This window comes from Diabrotica undecimpunctata, chromosome 2, assembly GCF_040954645.1.
Source record: "Diabrotica undecimpunctata isolate CICGRU chromosome 2, icDiaUnde3, whole genome shotgun sequence".
Lineage (NCBI taxonomy): Eukaryota > Metazoa > Arthropoda > Insecta > Coleoptera > Chrysomelidae > Diabrotica > Diabrotica undecimpunctata.
In genome coordinates this window covers 108,086,470-108,111,224 of record NC_092804.1, presented here as the reverse complement: position 1 = coordinate 108,111,224, position 24,755 = coordinate 108,086,470, and the positions used below count along the sequence as shown (strand labels likewise).

The window sequence follows — 24,755 nt, the reverse complement described above, 5'->3', positions numbered from 1 at the left end:
CCTTTCCCTTTTCTTTCTTCTCTCGGTCATAGTAAGGTTTGGGTCTCTTCTCTCATACAGCTCTTTGCTGTCCACCGCCAAATAATGCAACAGAACACATCCAGTGATGGTCTACAAGGTTGCCACAAACCTGTAGGCGCATGCCATTCTCAACAAACTTGTTCTGTCCACTTGTGTCATGGGCCTCCTGTAGGCCGATATCTCTACCGCCCCACTCCAGACTGGTGTGATCACCATACCGAAGATTGATAATTTTTTCTATTGCTATTTGATCTTACCAATCATTAAAGATGGGGAGCTGCTACACCTTGTTTTTTAATTTGAAGTCGTCCAACATTGGTTTTATTATTTACATATATTTATACTTACAGCTTTTTTAATAGCAAGATAACATATTCTGAAGTGCTCATTTCTCTAATTATAAGCCACATTTTATTTATTTTTACATTATTGGACGACTTTAAGAAACCAAGAAGAAATAAATATGCTTCTAAAGTATTTGTGGCACAAAAATCGATTTTAGACTTTAATTGATAATGATGAGAAATTATGTATTTAACAATTTTTATTCGTCAGTTTTCTGTACAACGTATGGCCTAATGAGCTATTCGGCTTAAGAGTTACCAACAAATTTAGAAAGGAAAAGGCAATGAGTCTGGAGAAATTAAGCAATTTCATGGCTAGCCAAAATATTTTGTTGCTTCATGGTAAATCTTATTTGTAAATAGTTTACATTATATTTGTTAGGTCTGCTGATCAGTCATTAAATATTATTTATATTAGATGGCCAAAGAGTTAGTTTTGTCATGAAAGTGCCAGCATGATATCTCTAAGAGTATATTGGAATTTCTGAAGCCTTGTGAAAATAAAAAAGTACAATATTTAAGCGTTTATTACAAAAATAAACACAAATAAAAATAATTTTAAACTTTTAAACAACATTATTTTGTTAAATTTAAGCATCTAATTCATCTGTAGATTCACCTTCCACCATTATTCGTGCTGCTTCAGTAAATCTCTTACTAGCGTTTTTCTTTTTTCTTCTGTTAGTTACTCCATCAGGTTCGTCCATCATTCTTAATATAAGTGATTGATCCGAAGTATCCAGAGGAGCAACTGAAATGTCTCTGACTGCCCTAAATTTACCACAGTTATTGAGATGCTCATTCTCCAATCTGAAGTAGTTCCACATAAACCGTCTGAAAAATTAAAGACCTATTATTTATTTATATCAGGTATTACACGCACGTAAAACACATAATTAACAATCATTGCATTAAATTTCTCAGAAACACTGTATTTCTGTATGAACTAAATAAACATCAAAAAGTAAATGGGAAACGTATCTAATAGAACAATTTTACGGAAGAATTATTTCAAACGCTTCCACAAATAACCGAAATTGGAACTTGCTTAATTGAAAATTGCACTTAAAAATAAAAATCTTGTGAAATACCTAGTACAAGATAAGCTATGTTATTTCTATTTTAAGCAATTCTGATGAACATCGGGACATTTAAAATATTGTAATAATATTGTAAGATATGGAATGCAAAAATATAATGGGACTCATTTGTTTTCTTGATTTTTTGATTAGTTTTCGTAAACTTCGAAAATATGTTACTGTATTCACAGCTAGAATCCAGTGTTGGTCTTACGGCGCGCAGCGATGCCTCTTGTGTCGGCACAGTGATAGGTGTGTGGTAGTTTGGCGATAGACTGGGAAATCAGGACCGTACGCCCTTTGTTTAAAAAATCTTTACTCATTAACCCTATACGACATGATAAATATATATATATATATATATATATATATATATATATATATATATATATATATATATATATATATATCTTCTTCTTCACTGGCTTTACAACTTAGGGTGAGTCTTTGCTGCATCCACTATCGCCCTCCATCCCCTACGATCTTGCGTTTCTAGTTCCCATTGTTGTACCCCAATTCTAGATAAATCGGCTTCAACATCATCCTTCCCTCTTTTTCTCGGTCGGCCTACTGATCTTCTACCATCTGATCTTTCAAAAAACACTGTCTTTAAGACTCTGTCATCCTCTGATCGTACCACATGACCTGAACATCTTATTCGGTTTGCCTTGATATGTCTAACTATGTTTTTAGTTTCATACAGAGTCACCAATTCAGCATTGCGGCGTCTTCTCCAATCCCCTGTGAATTCATCTCTTTGAGGGCCAAATATTATTCTGAGAACCTTTCTTTCAAATACTAGAAGCTTATTGATTTCCCGCTGATTGAGAGTCCATGTTTCACTGCTATATGTAATAATTGGGCGAATAATCGACTTGTACAGTGCTAATTTAGATTTTCCTCTTTATCAGCTTCGACCTTAATAATGTTGAAAGGGAGTATAATGCTCTATTTCCCGCAGCTATCCTTGCTGAGACCTCTTTTTCTATGTAGTTGTCCGCTATGATTAACGCCCCTGAAATGTACTTTGTACGTACTAATACTAATCGAAATCCATATTTAAATTGTCCTTATCCTCAGAATTATTTTCTATATTAATTTTAACCGGTTAAATATCTTCCTGTAAATTGTCCACCGCAAACAATTTTCTTCTACTTTCTTGACGTGGACACATAATTATGCCACTGCTCTTTAGGTACGCGTTGGTAAGCTGCTTTTATTAACCTTTCTACCGTTATTTCTTTACTATCGACGTTGTGTGAAGCCACAAACACTAACTACACCATCTAAATCGGGTTTAGTTCGCAATGGTAAGGCGACAGTCTCAAAATCTTAACGCCATATTTTTCCGCAATTGTTTCAATTTTGTACTTGTAGTACTCGCCTTTAAATGCGGCCGCAGTATCCAGTAATTCACTTTTTAGTTAATGTTCCTTGAAGAAAATGTTCTTTTTGATTAGCCAATCCTTGATTTGCCTTTTGTTCCACAATTTTTTTGGGAAATCAAATTTGCAGGAGTGGTATGACGCGTTTCCAATACGACTATTTTCTTTGCATTTTGCCAAGTTTGGAATTAACGTCTTCTCAAACCATTCTTCATATAGATCCCCGTTCATTTCGTCGTGGTAGTCAGCGGTTCCCTTCTTAGCCAAGAAAGTTAATTCGGTCCATGCCACTAAACCAGTTTCGCTTCCAGCATGAAGAAGAATAAACCAAGGACCTCGTTGGATTGAAGCTTTCAGTCCAGTAGAGAGCCCTTTTATGAAGGCATCTCGTGGATTCTTGATCGTTGTGTCCCTCCATTCCTTTTTGACTGAAGCACCGACGTTAATCCAAGACTCATCGGTATAAATAAGGTTTACGTTATCCTTCTTCCTCAATGTTTTTATTTGTCTGAGGTACTTGTGTTTCCAGGATATGATATCTTTTATTTCCATCATTATCCAATCTTGACCTCTTTTACCATATTCAAAACCCATGTCATTTAGTAGCCTACGAAATCCTTCCAAATCCGGTCCTGATGGGGCTCGGGGCAAACCGGCAACGTGGTCGGCCGTTCTCTTGTAAGAAATACATTGCCTATCTTACCTGCACTGCATTCTAACTGTGGATTATACTGTAGTAAAGGTCGTCTTATATAAACTTATCGGGGTCATCTAGGCGAATGGTAATTTTAGTGTTATGCTCCTAAGTAGTGTACGACTACTAAGACAATTAAACATATTTTTTAAGATCTCACATGAAATTTGAGTAACAAAATGAAGTAATTTTAGAGCAACTTCAATATCTTCAACGTTATATCGAGTTCTCTTTTCTAATCATTTTCGTGGACGTCGATTTGATAGTTGTTACATCTTAAGTGTATTGTTGTTTACGATACAATCGCCACATCTTCACGGCTTCTTCTATATCTTCCTCAATTTTTTTGATCTTAAACTATAAAATTACTAGTCAATCTGCACAACCGCCGTACTTTAATTAAAAAAAAGTTAAATGCTGTAATGATAAAGTAAAGCAAAACAAATTAAAGTCTTACCTAAAAACTTCAAGTGGAGCCAGGATAGTCACCATGGAATGTTCCACTGCAAATCCCATTTCTGTCATGGATATTAAAAATGCCCATCCAAAACGTAAAATAAAATCTTCTATAATTGCAAAGTAGTAAAACCACTAAAATAATTAATAATTTTTATTCTCGTGTATTCCTTATATAGTAGGTATATACAGTTTATTAGTTTAAGATGAATAGTTGCAGTACATAAAGAAGTAATTTATTAAAGATACCTAGAATTATAAAGAAAGTGTGAGGAATTCACTGACTTCTTGCAAAATCATGATAAAGCAACGAAAATTACTATTCAAATGTTGACTATTTAATAGGTTACATTTGTACAAAGCAATAACTTTTAATAAACGCATACTACTAAAGCCCACTCAACTCCTTGGTCTTCTTCTTATATCTTGACCTATTCTTGTCTCATCTTAAGCATTTAGTCATATTTGTAACATTGACTAATATTGTCCCATTGTCTCGCCCTCATGTAACATTCTGGTTTCATTGTCATCTTCTCCTTCTATTCCATCAAACAATATCCTGTATTTTACAGAGATCTCTTTTTTAGGTGTTTGATATTCTATATCTTAATGTTTTTCTAGCAATTGATCCCAAGAAGATGTCACCCAAGATTTAGACTCAGATGTATTACATAGATGTGTTTATATTGTTTGTCTCGGCCACCTCCGAATATCTCTACTATTCGTGCAGATCATCTTTGTCATCCTAAATCAGGACGGCGTCGCCTGCTACAAAACAAAAAATCTCGCTTTCCGCTTTTAAAATTTTCTATATGATTGATTGTCTATTACTAAGTTAAAAAGGTTTGGGATTAAGCTCTCTTCCCGCCGTATTTCCAATTTGATATCTACTTCACATACTAGTTCATTCCTGACTTTAATTTTTGTTATGTTGTTAGTGTTAATGTCTTTAATGATCTTTAATATTCTGTTGCAATGGCTTTTTTTAGTAATCAACACATTTTAGAATCTAACGCTGTCAAATGCTCCTCAGATTAGATACAAGTAATTTTGTTACAGACAAATGTTTTTGTTAATTTGTCTGGTTATAAATAAAGCATTTATTACTACCCTATTTTATTACCCTGATTCGTATCTTTCAATAATCTTATTAGCAAATCATTACTTTCTTCTTCTTTTGCTTCTGTACGTCTACTACTATCTACATTATAAAGTTCCTTTATACGTGATATTGATTGTTTTACCCAACTCCACATATATATGGCCGGTACCAAACATAATCACAATAAAAAGTATATGTACCAGAGTCATTTATTTTATTTTTAAATTAAACCCAAGATATAAACTTAAAATTATACAGGCTTACGCACCAACTACGAGCCACCCAGATGAGGAAGTTGATCAATTTTATGAAGATATCAGAGCAGCTATACAAACTTCAAAAACACATTACACATTGATAATTGGAGATTTTAACGCCAAATTGGGATTCAAACAAGATGATGCAGAATCTGCTACGGAAACTTTGGATTTAGTGAGAGAAATGAGAGAGGTAACAGGCTTCTTGACTTCTTACATCAGGAAAATCTCTTTGTGATGAACTCATTCTACGGAAAGAAAACCCAACGTAAGTGGACATGGAAGAGTCCGAACCAAAGAACAAAAAATGAGATTGATTTCATAATATCAAATCGGAAAGATATTGTTCAGGATGTAACAGTATTGAATAAATTTTCAACAGGGAGCGACCATAGACTAATTAGAGCAAAAACCACTTTTAACACTAAAGTTGAAAGAACAAAAATGATCCTCAAAAAGAAAAGTGGAAGGTGGCTGTTCCCAGAAGATATAACACTTTACAAAGAAAATATTAAGACTAGATTGGATACACACGACTTACGAGAATATCAGCATCAATGAAATGAACAATAATATTACCCAAATATTGAAAGAAGCTGATAAGAAATACTGTCCTCGTCCTGAAAACAATAACAAAAAATTAAGCCACAACACAAAACATCTTCTAGAGGAAAGAAGAAAACTTAGGGAAAATCAGGATCATAACCAAAATGAACTAAGAATTTTGAATAAGAAAATTAAAAAGGAAGTTAGAAAAGATCTGACACGATACAATACGATGGAAATAGCTAAAGTAATAGAAGAAAACAAAAGCTTGAAAGAACTCAGACAGAGCATGTCCATTGGAAGAAAAAACGTCCACAAATTAAGAAATGAACAGGGGCAAATCATTGAGGATAGAGTTCAAATTATGAACACGATAGAGAGTTTTTATAGACAACTATACAAAGAACAGCAATGTAACCGGAGTGGATCATTACCAAAGATAATCAATCAGGGATCTGAAATTTTACCGGACGTAACACCCAATAAAGTTCGAAGGTTAGTGCAAGAAATGAAAAACAATAAGTCCCCTGGAGGCGATGAAATAGTGGCAGATGCCTTGAAAGTGGCTGGAAGAAGCTTATGGCAGGTCCTTGCCAAACTATACACTAGATGTTTGCAGGAAGCAATAACACCAACCCAGTGGTATAACGCAGAAATTATCATACTTCATAAATAAGGGGATGCTACCGACCTCAGGAATTAGAGGCCCATAAGTCTACTTTCACATATTTATAAACTATTTACAAAAATAATTACGAAACGACTAGAAAATAAATTTGAATTTTATCAGCCCATAGAACAGGCGGGTTTTAGAAAAGGCTATGGAACAAACGATCACCTACTGGTAATAAAAAATCTTATAGAAAAATGCACTAAATATAATAAACCACTAGCTTTAATACCTATTTGTCGACTATGAAAAGGCATTCGACACCGTAAATCAACAAAAAATGTTGGAAGCCTTGACAGAATGCCGAATTGACTATCGGTATATAAATATAATTAAACACATATACCAAAACGCAACAGCCAGTGTTAGAGTGGGTGATCGTCAAACCCAGAAATTCCCGATACAACGTGGAGTACGCCATGGGGAAACCGTATCGCCGAAACTGTTCACTACGCTTTTGGAATATATATGTAAAAGGGCAAAACTGACCGACAAGGGCATAAACATAAATGGAGAAAAGCTTAGCCATCTAAGGTTTGCAGATGATATTGTACTAATAGCTGATAGGATAGATGAGGCCAAAGAACTTTTAAATCAGCTCTACCTTTCCTCGCTAGAAGGGGAATTGAAAATAAATATATCTAAAACCCAGATGATGACAAATCTTATAGTCAGCGAAGATATATGCGTAGGAACAAGATCCATAGACCTATAAATACCTAGGTCATGAGATTCGCGTAGGAAAAGATAACCAAACCGTTGAGCTTCTCCGTCGTATAAGACTGACTTGGGCAGCCTTCGGCAAGCTGAACCATATTTTCAAATCGTCTGATATACCAATATGCCCTAAAAGAAAAACGTTTAATCAGTGTGTTTTGCCAGTGTTTACTTACGGTGCGGAAACGTTGACCATGACAAGGAGAACAGTTCAAAAGATCCGTGTGTGTCAAAGGGCGATGAAGCATGCTATGTTGGGCGTTTCACTACGAGACAAGATCCCAAATCGCCAGCTACGACAAAGAACAGGAGTGGCTGATGCAGTAGAGAGAGTAGCAACACTGAAATGGAACTGGGCAGGTCACGTGGCTCGAATGACAGATAATAGATGGACAAAGCGGATACTGGAATGGAGACCAAGAGATGATGCCTACCGAAGCAGAGGTCGTCCATCAACACGTTGGACTGACGATCTAAAACGTTGTCATAGAAATTGGATGCAAGAGGCACAAGATCAAAATAGATGGAAAATTATGAGGGAGATCTATGTCCAGCAGTGGATAAGCGAAGATTGAATGATGATGATGATAGCCGATATTTTACAAAATTCACAAGAACGAATTCCTCCAGACATTCCATCGTGCTCACAAACCTATGGCCGTTGCTTCTCTAAAAATGATTACCACGAATAATCTATTGATGGCAGCGGCTACATTTCTTTCACCAATACCCTATGCCTCTACCGGGAGTATTATATGAGCGGTATGTGTTCCATATGTTTGGATCCAAACTAGAACAAATTACTAGTAATTACAAACGTTAGACTCCAAAAAGAACCCAATAACTAATAAAGCAACTTCCCAGAAGGGATTTTTCTTCATCAGATAAAGGAATTGTTTGCAGTCCCTACAAAAACTATTATACAAAATATTGAGAAAATTGAGGTATCTCGACAGTACTTACCAATAGCTTAAAAATGGAAGCTTAGTAATATGAGGGAATAGGGTATAGACTGCTAAGCAAACTGTGTCTCTCAGAAGTGCCCCCGATGAAAAAATTACGAAAAAAAAGAACAATTCTGCAACCTGCTTCTCAAAATATTGTGGTGGAAGAAGTTAGAAAATTGCTTTACTAATAATCAACACAGCAGTAATCTCCAGGAATAACTCGGACAAAATAGTTTCCGAGACTGAATGAACTAAGACCCATAAAAGATATCAATGAAATAACATGTGCTCCTCCATGATATGATGGAAGTGGAAGTACTGTAACTTTCAGCTGATATGTGCTGAAGAATTATCATTTAACATCACACAGACCATCTTAAAGAAAAAACCTATAAAAAAGTTATTATTTCTTAAACATAATAACGGACCTAAGGTGGAGCGCTGGGAAATTCTAACCAGACACTAATTTTGAAACCTACATCGTTTGGAGATCTGACCTGTGTAGGTTCCTTAAACTCCTCACAAGAAGTTAACAGCTTGTACCTAGAATACAGCACTTCTCTGTGGGGATTACTTCTTGGTGGTTTGGTGCAAGGGTCTATTGACCAAGTGCTAGACACAAGTAAAATCTCGCCTGATATAAGAATAATACTAAATAGAACCTTCATAAACTTTAATAAAGGCAAGTTATTCAGTAAATTAAAAACCTTACCTTAACATTATTATGAATCTTTTTCTATCATTGACCTCTTCTCTAATCACTTAAACAGTTATATTAAAACACTATCGTAAGTTTTGAAACAACATACAAAAACACACTCTTAAATTTTCTCTATTATTGCTTTAGTATTGTAATATAAATTTTATTTATTTCCCTTATCAAAATTTCTGTTCGCTGTTTTTCTAACAAAAATGCCTTAATTTCTGCTAGGATAATATTTTCCGGATATTTATTTTAAACTTATAAACCGATCGACTACGAAATAAATAAATTTAATATCATATGGAATGGCAAATAAAAACCAATTAACATTTTAATTCTTAATGAACGACCGTAGGTACTTTAGTTTTGTGTAATTTCTCTGTTACTCAATATTATTCTGATATAATACTAAAAATAAACACTGTATTATAATGCAAACAGTGGACCTATTCTCATTCCAAGAAAATAGCACCTTAAAAAAATCTCTGAACATACCACGTTTCGTCTTATTCCACTCACTTTCAGTGCCTCTGGCAAATTGAGATGTTGATTTTGTCACGTATGCGAAATATGTATGCTAATAGGAAATAAAGAAAACTTAGTTACCGTCGAGGAATATACAATTTCTTCTCGGAGGAATTTGTTATCTCCAGCTTTAGCGTCGAAGAGTCCCCAGTCGAGCTTTATATCCCACGTGTATGCGTAACACGAACTTATCAAGGACGAGCCAATCCATAAATAGAAAAACGGATTCTCACCGGACTCAAATTTGTCTAAAAAAAATTGCTGGTTTAGAATAAATCGAAAAGAAATTATGTAAAATTATTTTGTAGATGATCTGAATTTACATTACATTAAAAAAATATTAACTAGAATTAATTTGAAATCTTTTTCCTTATTTATCAATAACATCTACTTCTTAAAAAATTTTTTTATTTCAAATCCTTTATAAAAGGTATATAATAAAATACCCAAACGGGCTATATCACAAATACATTACAGAACGTTTTCGGAATGTAAATTCCATCATCAGTGTAACGAAGTATGAATGCTATGCGCCACTAAAGTATATGGGTAAAAACCCATTAAATGTTGTTAATTTATCTAGTTATGTTACATTATATATTATTACAAATTAGGATGTTTAAGTTACCGTTGGAATTGGTAACATGGCCAATTCCAAAGGTAACTTGAACATCCTAATTTGTAATAATATATAATGTAACATATCTATAAATTAATAACATTTAACGGGTTTTATTATATACCTTTTATAAAGGATTTGAAATAATTTTTTTTGTGATACATGGTATACAGCCAGCTACAGGAACTTAGTTTCCTAGTGGATCTATTTCTTAGTTAAACTAAACCTTTAAATCAGATGTTATTTAAACCACGTATGTGATTGGTCGAGTTTACGTCAGCTATTAAATGAAATCAACAAACGTTGACTTCTGTAACTTACAACTCGATGATAACTAATTAAGTTTTCAGTTTTACCTTTTCCTGAACAAGAACCTGTGGTGAATTTTTTTATGTCAGTAAATTGTTTCCGTTATCATTTATTTGTTTACGTAAAACATCACGATCATTAAATGTTGGAGTAAGTGGACATTAATCTTATATCAAAAATAGAGAATTTAATAGATAGGTTTTGTAAGAGAAACACATGATAAAAAGAGAAAAATAAAAAAAAGCTGCTCTAATTAGATTAAATCTTGCAGCCATATCAGATAACAAGTCAACATACTTAAGTACTGGCAAACCAACCTATTAGCCTAGCCATCCAAGAAAATCACCCGATCTACTATACTTTTGGATCATAAAAGGAATCAGGAAAAATTATTTTCAGGTTAAGTCTTCTCTAGATTTTTCCTCGGACCTCTCGCCAATCATAACGTCACTATTCAATAAAATTATTGAAAAACCAAAGCAAACTACCCTATATAAACACAAAACAAACTGGGAAGGATTTAAGGAACACTTGGATGCACAAATCAATCTGCAAATTCCATTAAAAACGCCACAAAAAATAAAAGATGCAACAAAAAAATTCATAATAGCTATACAGAAAGCGGGGTGGGGAGCAACCCCGACTATTGACTACACTAAACCAGAAAAAAATCTTGACCCTACAGTTAAACAAAAAATACTAGAGAAAAGGCAGCTACAAAAAAAATTGCAGATATCGAGATGCGGAAGCAATAAAGCAAAACTAAACAGAGCCATCAAAGATCTAACAAAGTTCCTAAATAATATCAAAAACAAAGATATCGAGCATTACCTAAGTTTTCTTGCAGCCTATGAAGATTGAGACTACTCACTGGAAACAAAAAAACAAAAAAGCTAATACAACCACAACAATATTGTCTTCCAATGGGAGACATGCAGAGTAAATGAACCAGAGATAACAAAGAAAAAGCCCAGTGCTGAACACCCAGTAAAAGTTTTTGAACCAAACGAACCAGATCCCAATGACAATTTTAGCGAGATTCATAACTTTTTAGAAGCTCCGCTTCAATTGGACTTACCGATTTAAAACTTTACGCTGACAGAAATAAGAAATACAATAATAAAAAATACAAAACCAAAAAAGCCCCAGGGTTTGATCTGATAACAGGCAAGTTATTGCAAGAATGTACAACAAAATGTTACAAATATCTGCAACGCATTTTCAACGTCATCATTAGCACAGGCTACTTTCCGTGTCAATGGAAAATTTCACAGGTTATCCTGACACCAAAACCTGTAAAAAAAAACAGAAGACCTAACATCCTAGAGATCTATAAGTTTGCTGTCGATTCTATCAAAGGTATTCGAAAAACTTCTATTGATAATATTGATTCCAATCTTAGAAGAAACTAAACCTATTCCGGACTACCAATTCGGCTTCAGGCTAAAAAATGGGACAATCGAGCAGGTGCACAGAATAGTAAAAAAAAATCTACGCACTGGGAAGTAAATCTTACCTCTCAGCAGTCTTCCTAGACGGCAGTCAAGCCTTCGGTAAGATTTGGCATAAAGACCTGCTTTATAAGATAAAGAAACAATTTCTCAGCTCACTCAGCTCCACTCTATCAAATCAGGTGTTCCACAAAGAAGCGTACTAGGACCTATTTTATTTCTGTTTACTGCAGACCTCCCATCCAGCAGTAACACCGAAGTTGCTTCTTTTGCAGATGACACCGCAATACTGGCCATAGACTCTAATCCCACAAAACCATCATAAAATTTACAAAAATACCTAAATAAAATAGAAACGCCTAAAAAAATGGCGAATAAGAGTAAATGAGACCAAATCAACACATGAAACCTTTACAAGGAAACCTTTACATTACACATGAAACGAGGTGAATGCCCTTTGTTCACATTTAATGACAAATATTTAAATAACGCGAAAGACACAAAATACTTAAGTATCCATCTTGATAAACGACTAACCTGGCAGAAGCACATCTTTACAAAAAAAAAAACAACTGGGCATTAAATTTAGACATATGTATTGGTTGATTGGTCGAAACTCTAAATTAATGTTATGTTACATCCCCCTCGATAGAAAAGAATCTGAAAGTGCCTTCGGTAAAAGAAGTTGTAACAAGTTACAGTGTCAAATATGGTGAAAAGATAATAGTACACCCCAATGTACTCGCGAAGCGGTTATAGTCGGACAATTTTCAATTAAAGGTGACTAATCTACAAATTGAACTAAACGGTAGCGGCAACCATGTAAAATGTCAGCAGTAAATTCTTACCGGGGTCATTTTTATCGCCCATGTAAATAAGTAAAAAAGTAAGATAGTCTCATAACATTTGCCCCCGTAGCAATATAAATTGGTGCGATTCACGAATGTATAGTTAGACAAGTTCATTGAATAGTTTAAAACATCGGTAAACTTATCAATATTTTGCTGGTCTATATATATTTACGTTCTTAGAAAGAATGGGAATGAGAGAAATTTGATATTTTAGTTTATTCGTTATACATTAAATATGTGCATAGGCGTAGTGTGCTCTATTTCTTGGGAATATATTTATTAAATGGATTTTATTATTAACTTTAAATAGTTTTGAGGTAAGTAAAGTAAATTTGAGTCAAATTTATTCTTTATATAGTATTAACCAATTAACAGCGGCTCAATATACAAACAGAAATTTGACAATTAATTTATTAGATTGGAATAAAAACGCATAAATTAAGACTAATTTACAACCAAAAATATTTTTTTTCTTATTTTCAAGAAAAGCAGTGTAATTTTTAATTAAGAAACATATTGTATCTTGAATGAAAAATTAAATTTTAAAGTGAAAATTTTCGAAACATACATAAATAAATAGTATTACTTTTGCATAATATCCTACATTCTTGCACTATCATCTCTTTTTGTAATGTGGCCAATATTGTCGAATCTGATTTTATCTGGTAAAGCAAATTTAGATTGACGTCCATGTACTAAGTTTGATACTGATGTAGCGGTTTCTTCACTATTATAAATTATAAATATAAATCTATGTCGGCTCATGCTTTCTCTTATAATGTGCACTTCTTTATCCTCATCCTTTGACCAATGCATATCAACTTGAAGCAGAATGTGAACGAGATAATATACATATGCTAATATATTTTTTTTAAATCTATGTTATTCATTTCAAAATCGTGACGGTTATTCTGCGATGCATAAATATTTGTAAAATATAGAACGCTCTCAATTACTTTTTTTATTAAAAACGAGTGAAAAAACTTCAATATATGACTCGACTCAATGGTTGGCTTTTATATTGTCTAAATATCAATCAGACTGAAGTTGAATTACTACTGAGCACGAAGGAGTATCTGTTGTTACAACTTGAGACAAATTTGGATTTACTATTTTTGCCTGTTTTTTTCTTTGGACGTTTTACCTGTGGTTCAGAGGAATATCATAATCAGAATCGTCAGAATTCCCAATCACTTGTATTTCATATGTACCTGCAATATCCAATTTTATTGATTCTTCACAAATAATATTATCATCATTGTCTTCTACATCAGAAACTTTCTAATCTAATCTTGGCGGCAAATAAACCACATTAAGTGAGTCAGCATTTTCACAATCTGAGTCTTGTTCTAACAAAGCTATTAAGTCTTTAGTAGTTAGTGCCATCTTAATTTCATATTTCGAGAACTTACTGAAATAAACAAATGCACGTATTCACATGATAATAGTTTAGCTTACTTCATTTTAATTTAAATGAACTTCATACTATATTTTTATATTTATATAAACAAATAAACACAAGGAAACTTTTAAATTAAGAAAAACCAATATAACGTTTACAGCACACAGCAATTCTATAAATAGAGCATGATGTGTAATGACGAGATCGTATGTTAAAATTTCAGATTATTCGTCAATATCCATCCTTTGATTTTTCAAATACACAGAATTTTAAACAATAAAGTAAATAATGACATACAATGACAGATAGTACTAACAGCGGCTACTTCATTTTAAATTAATTTTTTAGTGGGAATATAAATAGGTATATGTTTGGTTGCCTACACCTATGCCTACACAATCACAGAGCGTTTAATTAATTTATGCAAGCAATGTATGTTGTGTTGCCTATATTGAAATCGTTCGTTAATAGAAAATCATTCATTAATCAATGATTTTAAGGGTGTTAAAATTGATCATAAATGGACGGTCGACGGAAAATAATTATATCGGTCTTAGATTTAATTTTTACGTAATTACTTATGTGTTTAAATAAATAATTAAAATTTTTTTAGGTACGCCTCTGCAAAACTGATAAGCGGAATATGATTTCGTTGAAAAGTTATCGATATTGGCTTCGTTAAGTGCGATGTTGCCAAGTAATCACCTTCAATTAAAAATTGTTTTAGTTTAGTCGATGACATTAATGAAGTACGTAGGCTGAAACGTTTTAAACTCTATGATCTGCCACTCAGATGTAATGTTTAACCAAAACCAACTGTATTTTAAATTTAACCTTAATTATGTAATATGTAGTTGTGATTGTGTTTTATTATTTTATTGCTTTTAACTTAAATACTTTTAATTAAACTATTCGCAATAAATTAGTAACATTTACAGTTGCTAAATAAAGAAAAAAACTCTCCACTTGGACCTACACGCTATGTAGACAAAAAAATTACTTAATATTCTTTATTTTTTGATAGATTTTAATTTTAATTGCAGTTAATAAAGCATAATACGTTAAATGAAATCAATTGCGTTTACTGCGTAAAGATTTTGGTGTTAATATTAAGGGTAAAGTAAATGTAACGCCAAATAATAATCATGTCGGGATAGTATCGTAAGGTTTTTTCCTGGTTTTTTTCTTATGATTTACTATGGGATCACAAGAATTTCACTAATACCGTTGCATGTAGTTGTCTCTTTAAAGGACAATCCCGTGCTATGTTATTTACTTTAAAATGTAGGTATGTCTGAATTGTCTGTACAAATGAGTGAGTTAGATAAAATTAAATTATTAAAAGAATTTTTTTACCAAGTAACAAAAAAAAATTTGTTTAAAATATTAATGTTTTGTATTTTGAGAACGATTTCCGAAATGGAAATCGAAACGTCAAAAAAACTTATTTTGATGTAAAATTGTGACTGATTCCCAATATAGTAAATTTCCTTACCATTATGCTAAAGTATTCTTTGCAACCAGTGGCTTTCGTTATTATATTTTCTGGTATGATCTTTTCTATTTTTTAATCAGTTCTTTACTTTCCTGGCTGAATTGGCTATATGTAAAAACGCAATGTCCTGCCTCATCCTTCACCTCACACACTATGCGTATATCGTAATTTTTTTTTTAATTTTATAAGTATAGATTTTAAAAGAGTCATGGTTGTTAGGTCCAAATTTGCAGTTTATTCAGAGCCCTATCTTGTGGATCAGCGTACTTGTCCAATTTGCTTTAGGTCTGTCTTCGGACCACTATCTCTGTCACTGTCTCACACTATTTTTATTGCTTTCCTCCCTGATCTTCTTTATATCCTTAATGATCTTCTTTTATTATACATATTCACCCCTTCTTTACCATTAGCTAGATTGGTATAACTTCTGCAATCACTTGTTGAGGTTGTCCTATATGCGCTTACTACCCTCAATAGTGGTTTTCTTTGAGCTCTTATCAACATTTCCATATAGTTTTTTCATTTAGTACTTTCTCCTAGACTGTCACCGCGTATAGAACTGTAGAGTGTACTATTCCCAAACACATCTTTCTTTTGTATAAACTCGACCTCCCTATATTTGACATTGTATTTACTAAAGTGGTGTTCTTTTCGTCAGTTCTCTTGAAAACCCTCTCTATACGTTTTGTGAAACTAAATTGGTCATTAAGTTGAACCTACAGATACCTCGCCTCTTTTTTCGGTATAATTTCTCGGTCTTCTCCGTTAGTATTAATTTATTTTATTTAACCCCTATCGATACTTTGTTCAGGGCCTTGTTTCCCTTTTCTATGATCCACGAATTTGTTTTATCTTCCATTATGATATTTAGATCATCTGCAAAAGCGACTGTTTTTACTCCATCCCCAAACTTTAGCTTCAATTCCTCGTTGTACATGATGTTCCATAATATTGGTCCCAAAACCGATCAATGAGGTACTCCCGATGTTGTCTCCAGCAAGTAAACTGGTCTAATCGAATTGTTCTTCATTAACCTTCCCAGATTTAATAATAGAACCAATTGGCTAATTTTAGTTAATTTAGAAATTTTTGTCTTCTTAGTAAATTTTTGGACTTTTAAGCTTCTCCTGGATCTCTCAATTCTTTTATTCTGAGATCTGTTGGTATCTCTTTTACGTGGTTTGTTTTAGTTTCACTTTATCCTGAAAAGGGAACATATTTATTGCCACCTCCCATCTTCTATTTTTCTTTAAACTATAAGGAATTCTTCTACTCTTCTTCTAGTAATTCTTTTTACGACTATTTTATAGGCATTTCTTAGATGTATTGTTCTAGTTCTTCGCATACTCTTTAGTACTCTTTAGCACTCTACTTTTAGTGTTGTTTATTTCCTTCTTTAGAATCTTTGTATTTTCTTTGTATTAATGTTTTGCTTTTTGACTTTGACATCTTTGTACTTTGTTTCTATGAGTTTTTTTAAGGGTGTCTATTTCTTGGTTTCACTAATATGGCAGAGTATATTGTCTTTCATTCCTTTGACCAAATTCACTTTTCCTCACTACTTGTTTTAATGTATTTTGCAACACCGCTGTTGTCACTATTATCTGTTATTGTATGTAATATAATTGTATATTACACTACACTATACAAGGACAAACGGTTTAAAAAAATTTTTAAAATAGGCGAACCTACATTATGGTAGTGTACTGTAATTTTGTAAACTTGTTCAGAGTTCGATCTTCAACTGAGACTAAGGTTTACTAAGTGCTACGTGTGGTCAGTGCTGCTATATGGCGTAGAGGGCTGGACACTCAAAACGAGGGATATAAACAGATTAGAATCTTTCGAAATGTGGCTCTATCGCCGTATCCTAAAAATACCATGGACAGCGAAAATCACAAATATAGATGTCCTCAAAAAAATAAACCAAGAACGCCAACTTTTGGAAACCATCAAGAAAAGGAAAACGGTGTATCTAGGTCACATCATGCGAAATGAAAAATACCAGTTCCTCCAACTTATAATCGAGGGTAAAATTGAAGGCAAGAGAGGAATGGGACGCAAGAAAATGTCCTGGCTCCGAAACATAAGGTAATGGACAGGGATTAACGACATACAATCTCTGATACATATTGCAAGAAATAGAGAATTAATGGAAAATGTGATCGCTAACATCAATTAGTGGATTTGCATCTGAAGAAGAAGAAGAAGTGTAATTTTATGTTTATGACATTCTATAATTGTTGGATGGGCCAAAATTAACGAAATGCCCCTAAAGATGCTCTAGGAGGCGAAAGTACTTGGGCAAGATTTAATTAATAAACTGTGCTTGATATCTGCCTTTCGCTTGATCAAATTTCATTTATTCGAACATTCAACATTATATCAAATAATGTATTATTATTATTATTATTATTTATGACAGAAAGGAGAACAACACATGCTTTTTTTGCTTTGAGACAGTTAATAGAGAAATACGGCAAGAAGAAAATTTATTTTTGATATTTATAGATCTTAAGAAGGCGTACGACACAGTTCCTCGACAAGAGCTATGAAGGTGTATGAGAGAGAAATGAATTCCTGAGAAGTACGTAAGGCTCATGAAGGATATGTATGAGAGAGTGTACATTAAAGTAAGGACTACTGACCGATTGACAGAAAGTTTTCCAGTAACGGTGAGTTTTCATCAAGGCTCTTCACTGAGTGCTTACCTATTTAACCTTGTTATGTTTGTACTGGGTGGTTAAAGGCTGGTAAGGGGTCTTGGGGGCGACATGAAGCTGCCGATGCTTTTGTCGTAACAAAACGCTAAGAAATGCCCACTGTTTTCCAACGAATGAGTTGGAGGTTTTAGGAATAAAACTCAGCTCTGCCAGCAAATCCTACTCTCACGTCCACGAAGACATACCATGTCGCGTAACCACTGGGTGCATGGCGTACAATGGGAGTACGTTATGTAGCAGACGAGAGAGGGTAAAAGGCGAGTTTCTGGCGCCTAAAAACTGGAACATATCGGCTAGGGGAATAAACCCCAACAGAAAATTCGGTCCTCCAAGGATGGGGGTTAAGTCGTAAGGCCAGCGACCTTACACTTGTGAAAATTCTACAGTGCTAAAATACCCAATGAGCCTCGGTTACCGGACGGAAATTACAGTAGACGAAAACAGCAACGAAAATGGACCATGAATTACGGAATCTGGAATATACAGGGAATCCGGAACAAACAACAAGAAATTATGCAGGAATTTGTAAATCGAAAATTAGATATAGCCATTCTCTCTGAGACCAAGAAAAAAGAAAATGGAAGCGAAAAATTAAAAGACTATGTACATTTCTTCTCAGGAGTGGGAAAGGATCAAAGAGCAAGAGCAGGGATATCAATATTTGTACACAAGAAATTTGAAAAATATATTAAATCTTGGGAAGCATACAACGAACGTTTTATTAAAGTGACGGTTCTCCTAAGAGGAACACAAATAACAATTCTGGGGGTATATGCCGTAAATGATGACTACTCAGTGCAAGAAAAGGAAGCTTTTGAAAAAGACTTTAGAAAAATCCTGAACGAAATTCCTAACAGCCATGAGATTATATGCGGAGGAGACCTGAATGCCAGAGTAGGAAAACAAGTTCAAAGTAAAAAGAAAAATAGTACATGGGAACAAAAATGCCATTACCTAGAAAACCATGTAGGAGGGACAAAGAGCTCTGAAGCCTGGAGAACTATGAAAACGATGAGAACAACGACAAAAAACCAAGTCATAATAAATAGAATACCAGACAACACATGGGTAGAGCATTTTGAGAACTTATTAACAGAGAGAAGAGAAAGGTTTAAACAGACAAATGAACAAGTGGAAGTAGAAGGAAGAATCGAAATATCAATAAAACAAGTGAATGAAGCAGTTAAGGGAATGAAATTAAAAAAATCTCCAGGCCCAGGCGGAATACATCCAGAGTTGATTAGATATGGATCATCAAAACTGTTTGAGATGATCCGAAAATTATTCGAAAGATGCTTAAACGGAGAAGAAGTTCCAGAAGAATGGAGACAATCGTATATCTCTCCAATACACAAGAAAGGCACAAAGATGGATCCTAAAAACTATAGAGGGATCGCAGTGATTGCTACTATAGGCCGACTATACTCAAAAGTACTACGAAACCTGATAGAAAATGATATCAAAGACAAACAACCCGAAGAACAAGCGGGATTTAGGGCCGGACGCTCCACTATGGATAATATCTTCACATTAAAAATTGCAATGGAAAAACGAGTGCAGAGAAATAGAGAAACTCATATAGCTTTAATAGATTTGGAAAAAGCATATGACAGTGTACCGATCTCCCAACTATGGATAGAAATGGGTAACTTGAAAATAAACCCAATTCTTATTAACGCCACTCAAAAATATTACGAACAAAACTTTGCGAGAATTAAAATGGGACAAGAAATCACCTCTCCTTTTCAAACAACAAAAGGACTACGACAAGGCTGCTGTCTGTCACCCACCTTATTTAAAATCTATTTGGACAGATCCTTAGTGAAATGGGTAAAAAAATGTAGAAACATGGGAATAACGGTGGAAGAAAACAAGCTATATACACTTTTCTTTGCGGATGACCAGGTAGTAATTGCCAAAGACAGCTACGATCTTAGCTATATGGTAAGAAAACTGCAAGAAGAATATGAGGTGGCAGGTCTAAACATGAATATGACAAAATGTGAATATCTCTCAGTGGAAACAGATGAAATATGTGACCTAGTCTTGGAAGACGACAAAATCAAAGGCGTGCAATCCTGCAAATATTTGGGGGTCATTTTCAACAAGAAGGGAAATAGCGCAGATGAAATCAGGGAAAGAATAAACAAGGGCAGAGCAGCGACCCGTGCCTTAAACTCTCTTCTCTGGCAAAAAAACAATTCGACGAGAAACAAAAAAACACATTTACGGTAGTATAGTTCAAAGTATTACACTTTACGGTTCGGAAGTATGGGACGTCACCAAAGCTAATAAAAACAAACTTATGACGACAGAAATGGATTATCTGAGACGAAGCTGCGGTAGATCGAAACTGGAGAGAGTTAGAAACGAACAAATAAGAAACGAAATGAAAATGGAGAGAAATATCAATGATGACATAGAAATAAAAACAATTAATCTGGTTCGGACATGTTAAAAGAATGCCAGAGTACAGATGGCCTAGGAGAGTACTGGAATGGATCCCTCCTGAAAGAAGAAAGAGAGGACGACCACGGAGAAGTTGGCGCAACGATATTGATGAAGCAATGGCGGCAAGAGACTTAGAGGAGGCAACTGCATATGACAGAAAAAGATGGAAATTGGGGGCGGAGAAGCGGCGACAGCCGTAATAAATCCGTTATTATATATATGTTTGTACTGACGGACAAAATAAGAAAGGGGGCTCCTTGGTCAATGATCTTTGCTGATGATATTGTGTTAAAAAAGAGAGCAAATAAATGTTGGAAGTTGCAGTGTTGAAAAATGACTATTTAAGAAAGAGGACCTAAGGTTATTAGGTCGAAAATGGAGTAGATGTGGTTCTGAGAAAAAGATTGTGTGGTACCATAGAATTACTTGAAAAAAACTAGGACAAGTACGAGAATTTAAATACCTTGGCGCCTACATAACAGAAAATTGAACACTAGATCAAAAAATTGCCCACAAGATACAGGCTGGTTGGTTTAACTGAAAGCGAATGAACGAGTACTTTGTGATCAAAAAATCGGGATAGGGCTGAAAGGAAAGATATAGAAGAGTGTAGTGAAACCTGCGTTGGTGTACGGCAATGAAGTGTGGCCTGTAAGGAAGATTTAAGAAAAGAAGATGGAAGTAGCTGAAATAAAAATGTTACGGTAGATTTGGGTAAGAGTAGAAGAAGGACAGGATCAGGAACAACTTGATTAGGAAAAGACCCAGACTACAGTCTCAAAACAAGTTCAAGAACAATGACTGCAATGGTTTGTTCATGTCAGACGTAGAGATGAAAACTATTTAGGACGAAAGATAGAGCTATTAAATATTGATGGAAGGAGAGGTAGAGGAAAACCGAGGAAAAGATAGAAGAATTGTGTAATAGAGGACTTGAGAGAGAAATATTTAGGTGAAGAAGACCCGATAGATAGAAATGAGCGACAACGAAGAGTAAGGAATACCGATTTCCTTCCCTGAAAAGGAAAAACTAAGGAACAAGAAAAAGAAAAAGTTGTTACATTCCACACAAGACCAAAAAAAATATCGACAAATTATCATGGAAGCTTCCAATGCCTAAATCTGAGGACGGTACTCATAGAAGAAGGAGGTTAAGACTGATTTTAGTTAGTAAAAATAAATTTAATGCTATTACACAGGACCTCAGCGGTAAAGTATATTAAATCACTAAATCTAAATTTGACGGGAGAGATACTTTAAAATTCAGTAATTAACTAATTGTTTAAAAAATTGTAAAGAAATCGTGAATTGGCTAAGTATTGAGATTTTGACAAAAATTCGAGTATTTATTCAATTTATTTCTTTTTTTTTTAGATTTTCTTTTAATTCTGTGTGATTTATAATAGAACGGTAATTGGATTTATGACAAAAAAAAAACCAAATTTATGATAGAAATAGAGTTTTATTTCCCAAATATACTGGAATACAAAATCTTATTTTTTTAATAAAACATTCTTTACTTTACTTACTTAATCAGTAGACCCATTTGTACCTTTCGGTGTTGGGCCGTTTAAAATACAATTCATTAAATTACAATATTTGACAGTCTTCTGAGGTGTCCTAGCTCTTAACGAACTTTCTCCATTCCTTCCTGTTGGATGCCATATGTGTTGCTTCCTGCCAAGTCTTACCCTCTGCAGTATCTGCGAGATGTCACTGTTCCATTCTTTAATGGGTCTTCCTCTTCTGTTCTTCCCTATTGGTTTGGCGTCCCACACTCTTTTTACTTGTCTATTATTGTTCATCCGGGTTATATGTCCGAACCATGCCAATTTTTCTCCTCGATTGACTCGAGTATCAGTTTGATTTTGAGTCTTTCTCTTATTTCTTCATTTCTGATTCTATCAGTTCTTTTTACTCCTATCGTTCTTCTGAGGTATTTCATCTCTGCTGCCCGAATTCTGCTCTGATGTCTTTTGTTTAATTAAACATAAAAACGTAAAAAGTCAGAATAACAAAACGTGCGGCACAAATGTTTAAAGTTACAGATTTTAATCGTCATTATCTTCTTTCCTTACAAAGGTTTGTGTCCACCGTACAAGATTCTTCATCAAAATATATTTTGTAACAAACAAATCCAGGACTGTTGATCCAACTTGAACGAATTTCTTTTTAAAGAAATATGGTACATTTACTTTTTTTTTCAAGCTTTTAAATTTCCTGCTTATTCTTTTTTTATACTAAATACTGTAAAATGTTGCTTGTTATTGCAAGTCCAAACTAGCTTATGCCAGTCCCAAGGAATTATAATTTTAAATTGAGACTTTTTTCTCCAGTAGGTACCTCTCTACTACAGAAATCTTTTTGCCTTTACGATGTGTATGTTACTTTAATAAATGGTTTTGTTTGATTTCTTTGAGTTATTTAAACCTATTTAGAATAAAAAGGTAGCACTTCATCATTCCAACATAATGATTTTGGGATGGACAATTATCTGAGCGTATTATTTTTTTTTAATCCAGTGAAATAAATAATGATTCAATCCATCGCAGAAGGCAAGAAGCCATCTCGTTTACATCTATTTCAGCAATAATAGATATCCAACATACAGCACTAAAAGTATCTTTATCCGCAGCGCCATGGATGGTACAGTTAAAAGTTCAAGGTTCTAGTGAATAGAAACTTTGGACATTCATTAGAACGGAAGTGTCAAACATTTTTCCAGGTGTACCATAACAACTTTGAAGCCTAAATTTTGAAATGACTGTTTATTATGTTTTTTTTTTTCTTGCATCTCTTAGAAGTTTCATCTAAGAATTTTTCATACTGAATTTGAATCTGTTGTATTTTTTAGTTTAACAACATTACGAACTCTTACTTAAAAAATATCAACTTCGTCGCATGTGTCGTTATTTAAATTTATTCCAAGGTAACGCACTCCTAATTCTTCACAACCTGTAGAGTTTTCCCTTTGCCCCCCTCTGTACTTGCCCCTGACGACGGGATGATGTGGTGAGCGTCTGATGACTGAAGTGATGCTGGTGTCTATGAGAGGGAGACTTCGAGGAAAATGTAGGGGGAGACTTCGACTTAAACTAATAATGTCATGTCATTGTAACAACGTATTTTATTTTTACTGTTTTTTTTTATTTATATTTATAATACACGTTTAGGTATTATACACATGTAAGTGAGTACTTAAAGTTATTTTACCACTGGAAACACGAAAAAGAGAAGCATTTCTCAAGATATAGTCAATTGTATCATAAGGTACCAATTTTTTTTTAGTTTTCCCCTCCCTATTAACAAAACCACTTTTGTTTTTGTGATGCCAGATCTAGTCCATTGAAATTCATCCTCAATGCAATCGGTTCAATAAATTGATCTTCCTTTTCTTTCAGTTTACTCTATCAATATTAACAATCAGGTATTAAACAGTCAGAAGTTATCTATTCTCCGGCTTCCTCGAGCTACCTGGAGTACAGTGTGGACCATGTCTCTTGGAGTTTTACATTATTTTTATTCGAAATCAGTCTTTACTTAGAGGATTTTTTGGTTGCTGAAAACAAATATTACAACAGCGATAATCTCCAAAGTATCTGATGCCAGCGTGAACGTCGTCTCCTGAAGTTTTTAATTTGTTATTTAAGATTTTTATGAAAGTGCGGTATATAAATACAAAACATTTTTTTACTAAGTAGAAAAAGATGATTTAACTAATAATAGTATCATTCAAATTTGTTTTACCCCATCTATTCTATATCAGATAATTAATTTTCTTCATATTTTTCATATTCGTGCAATTTTTACCCAACACAATTTTTACATGCCAAATTGCAAACCAAGCCATTCTTTCTACATCCACATTTTTGTATAAAAAAACTGTAATTTTCATAATCTTTTGAAAGAGAGCGAGGAGAAAAAACGTACTTTAACAATGTAACTTGAAGGATATACGTACACTAGTACGTGTGAGATAATAAGTATAAAAGTACATGTGAAAGTAAA

The 24,755-nt window shown here is 33.9% G+C and overlaps 1 protein-coding gene across 1 annotated transcript in view; it reads right to left on the bottom strand.

The window, feature by feature from the left end:
* Positions 1-883: 883 nt before the first annotated feature.
* The window catches only part of LOC140434764 (solute carrier family 53 member 1-like), a 106,711-nt gene continuing 82,839 nt past the window's right edge, over positions 884-24,755 (bottom strand). Inside the window, exons 8-10 of the mRNA XM_072523261.1 lie at positions 9,528-9,694; positions 3,981-4,114; positions 884-1,199 (exon numbers count right to left, since the gene is read on the bottom strand). Of these exons, the coding sequence (XP_072379362.1) occupies positions 956-1,199; positions 3,981-4,114; positions 9,528-9,694 (545 nt within the window). The 3' untranslated portion in view covers positions 884-955. The remainder of the gene's footprint in view (positions 1,200-3,980; positions 4,115-9,527; positions 9,695-24,755) is intronic.